General features: G+C 34.3%; 1 protein-coding gene across 3 annotated transcripts in view; it reads left to right on the top strand.

The window, feature by feature from the left end:
• LOC111087977 overlaps window positions 1-4402 on the top strand; it is a 36124-nt gene that overhangs the window by 20294 nt on the left and 11428 nt on the right. For all 3 annotated transcript variants that reach the window (XM_022396583.1, XM_022396581.1, XM_022396582.1), the window contains exon 4: window positions 3442-3899. In XM_022396583.1, the coding sequence (XP_022252291.1) occupies window positions 3442-3899 (458 nt within the window). The remainder of the gene's footprint in view (window positions 1-3441; window positions 3900-4402) is intronic.

Raw genomic sequence — 4402 nt, 5'->3', positions numbered from 1 at the left:
TGCAGATCAGTTACTCACATTCATTATTGTCCCGTCACGTTGTCACCCTTTTATATATACCAGACTACCCTATATCTAGTAAATGCTAGAGCATTCGCCAAGGTACAGGATAGTTTTAGAAAGCAGAGGGCGTGAGAATAGTCACGTGATCTCGCTGACGCAACACTATAAAAGCCGCTGAGCTTTCCAACATTAGTTGCTTTTTGCCATTTAATATTATTATTTACAAATTTTCCTTAGTATATTGAATTCATGAAGATTGTTTACATCTTTCAGTTGATATGCTCTGTTTTCTAGTCTGCAACTTCTTATGGTTGAAGACACGACGAAACTTTCCTTCTATTTGTCGACACGTTATAAATAGTTACATTGTTGTGTCTAAGTGCACACACACACATCAAGGCCGTTTTTTTCTTTTATTTCTCGAAATTCATCAAGGACAAAAAGTTTGTACTTAAGGAGAGTAACAGACGAAGTCTACTGCCAAGTTTTCCAGATTGTTCAAAAATGTTTTCCTTGCTTTCTCTTAGGTTTGTTACTTTCTCGTGAAAAACAGTTTCCGTGGTTTTAAAGTAAAAAAAAATGTTGTTTTTTATATATTTTGTTCAATTATTTTTGAATAATTTCTTCAGTATATGTCTAAATCTCTTTATAAAACATTTTGGGGGAACTATTATGTTAGAAAACTTTAAGTGGGGAAAAATACAGATATTCGAACCAAATATATATAAACTTAGAACTGAGTGGCACAGTGGTATGTTTGCCGACTTCTAACGCTAGAAACCGCCTATCGATACTCGTGGTGTACAGAGCACACAGAGTCCACTGTGTAGCTTTGTGCTTAACTTCAAATGTTTTGTTTTTAATATTTTATTTTGAAGATAAATTATTCCCCACTGTTAAACCTTTAACTAATTAGAACAGTCTTTGCATTGATTTCAAATTTATTAATGTTTTACATACACTATACAAATATGTATATGTGTTATAAACTAATAAGTTTGAATTAAATGAAACAGTTGTTTTAATTTTTTAAGCGTTTTAATAGGTTAAGGAATAGGTAGTTTCTCACCAAAATAAAATATATAAAACAAAGACTCCAAACGTAAGCTTATTTAACCTACGGTCTACTGTTTATGGTTTAGAAGAAAATGTAGTATCGGAATAGTAAAGGAACGATTCCCTGAATTATTTCAATAATCACTTTATCATTGAACGTTTAAAAAACATTGACTTGCTTTGTAAAATTATACCCCAGTACTTTTTCAGTCCTTTAGATTGCAGCAAATGCAATCCATAAAGTAAATATGTTACAAAAAATAAAAGAAAGAAAGAGAGACAAAAAATACGAACATTATTTTAACACAGAATCTCTCCCTCAACTAGTGGTGCTTCGGTGTCAGGGATCAGACGTACAAAATCTGGGATTTATTAGATTTTGGTAAAACTTATATAGGGTGTAGTATACGATGTGATATGACGATTGCAATTTAAATTTTCAAATTGGACAAAAATTGATTGAGTTATGATTCGTGAAATTAGCAGCAGAAACCCAATAGTTCTTGTTTTGTAACCAATTAAGTGACCCTCCTTCTTCTTCGCTCGTTGTTGCATCTGTTTTTAAGATCAGGACCCAATGAATCTTCAGCAGATAGATCCAAGCCCCGCTGACCGTGTCTTCAACTTTGATACTCTTTGGCATGTCAAAATCAGTCACCATTATTTCATTGATTATTTCCATATGCAAGGTTCCAAGATGTTCGAATTGTAACCTGTGCCGCCACTGTTGATGCGATTACGATGGACGTTTTGATAGCTCTTGTTGAGGTAAATCCATTTATCAAGCCCAAAGATGCTGTGGCGGCACTCAAAAATAGGTTTGGTGTAAACGAGGACAGTAGTGATAGTGGTAGTAGTAGCTTTCCACCAAATCAAAAGATCAAGGACAACATCTCCAACCTCAAACAGACAATGTAAAAAGTTACCATATTATGGATTGTATATTTGGACATAGCAGATTCCGAAATTTCCAACGGTATATGCTAAATCTCCTAGAAGCAATTAGCGGAATTTTTTGTTCCTTGCCTTGTCACCCCAAAACGTATTTCGGCTCTGATTGAGGAAGAGATCCTGTGTTAAAGTAAAATGGACTTATACCGAATATTGCAAACGTGGGAAAAACAATAAATAAAGAGTGTTATTATTTTTCTCGAAACAGTTAAAAACTTAATGAAATTTAGAGTAAAACGGATTTATACCAAATATTGTAATCGTGGTTTTATTAAACATTTGTGGAAAAACTATATACAAAAAGTGTTATTATTTTTCTGGAAAAAATTGCACAGTTGAAAACTTAATGAAAGTTTGTTAGGGATGAACTAAGTGGACTACTAATCGGAGAACCAATAAAAAAGTCATTCAGCTGTTACAGTTATAATGTGAGAAGAAGCAGGTGTTATTATCCCACGTTTTTACACCCAAGATATCAAAAGCCAACTTGTGAAACTGCAGTTATGATTAGAGGAATGGCGATTAATCTGCAAGTAATCGGTAATAGGACACAATACTCGTTTTCATCCCCGGGACCGATTATGATAGAAATAGAGAACAGAAATTGATTTTTCTAAGACTTTTATCGGAAAAATATTAAACGCAAAACTTAACCAGTAAAACAGAGTAATTCAAGCAACAGTTGTAAGTATATATTACAACGTACAATGATTACATACCAAGCAAATAAAAGTTTTACTTCTTAGTTTAATAAGGCAATGTAATAGTAATATTGGTTTTGAATTTCGCGCAAAGTTATACGAGGGCTATCTGCGCTAGCCGTCCATAATTTAGCAGTGAAAGACTAGAGGGAAGGCAGTTAGTCATCACCATATAACCGCCAACTCTTGGGCTACTCTTTTACCAACGCATAATGGGATTGGCCGTCACTTATAACGCCCCCATGGTTGAAAGGGCGAGCATATTTGGTGTAATGGAGATTCGAACCCGCGAACCTTTGAACCACCTTGCCATGCTGGGCTAATAGTAATATTGTTTTAAAGAATGTAAACCATTCATGGATTAGCTTGTTTGGATGGGAGGAGGCAATTTAAATAATCTGTGTTTGGAAATTATTTTATCTATTAAAATATTTGTGGTACTTAAATAATATTAAAAAATATAGTAGAATAAAAACTTCACATATACAACTCTGTGTCCTCAATAAACTCACCACCTAGGTACTAGTCCACACAAACGTGTTTAAAAATACGCATTGCGCACAATGGGTACATAATGATATAATTGTCTTTGAGGAGTTGTAGGCGCAAATTACTAGTGACACGTACCAAGTTATTTACGGTAGGAACTATTAATTTATTTATTAATCAGCATCAATTATTCGGCATATTTTTAATTATCATTGTTTCATTTTTTTTTTTTTTTACCCAGAGGTCCAATGGCCGCATTGAAAGAGGAAACAAACCATTAATTCACAATGATAGTCAAGGAGAAAGTGGTCATCCCGAAATACAAAACAAACCACTACTTAAACAGGATGACAGTGATTATCCTGTAATACAACATACACAGTTACTCTACTTTCCGACTCAAGAGGAAATTGGTCAGCTTGAATATCAACACACTTCTTTATCCTATTTTCAAAATCAGGACAGTACTAAGTCCAAAAAACAACATACATCATTAATTGATGTTAATACTGAAGAGAACAGAGGTCATTGCGGAAATACTTTGATACATCATTTTACTGCCCATGGTCAATCCGAAAAGCGAGATGCATCAATACCTTATGTTTACACCTTCAAGGACAAAAATCAACTTAAGAAAAAACATGTATCGAATGAGTGGATATGGAACTGGAGTAGTCGTCCTGATCTTGAACCACCAATGTAAGTGTGCATATTTTATTTTATTTCCCCCGAAATTACAAGTTGTGTTTTATGAATCTCACTGAACAAAAAGTTCCAGATCTCATCTGAAATGGTTTGATATTGCAGGAACGCTTATTTGTATAAAATATTTGTGAAGATTAAACGAAGACCTGGTTTTCTGTCACCTAACTTCTTCTTAGGGTTTTAAAAAAATTTACTGCATACTATTTAATAATTATTTTAATTTTTAAGTTGTTTGTTAGTTAGTTAGTTTGTAATTAAGCACAAAGCTACACAATAGGCTATCTGTGCTCTGTCCACCACGGGTATCGAAACCCGGATTCTAGCGTTATAAGTCTGCAGATATACCGCTGTGCCACTGGGGAGCAATTTTTAAGTAAGAAATACCACTCAACTGTAAATTTATTAAACATAGTAACGTATAAAATGCTATTCCAACGCCCGGCATGGCCAGGTGGATAAGGCACTCGACTCGCAATCTGAGGGTCGTGGGTTCGAAT

Source organism: Limulus polyphemus, unplaced genomic scaffold (genome assembly GCF_000517525.1).
Source record: "Limulus polyphemus unplaced genomic scaffold, Limulus_polyphemus-2.1.2 Scaffold2935, whole genome shotgun sequence".
NCBI lineage: Eukaryota > Metazoa > Arthropoda > Merostomata > Xiphosura > Limulidae > Limulus > Limulus polyphemus.
The sequence above is the reverse complement of the archived record's forward strand: the minus strand, read 5'-3'. Positions and strand labels throughout refer to the sequence as shown.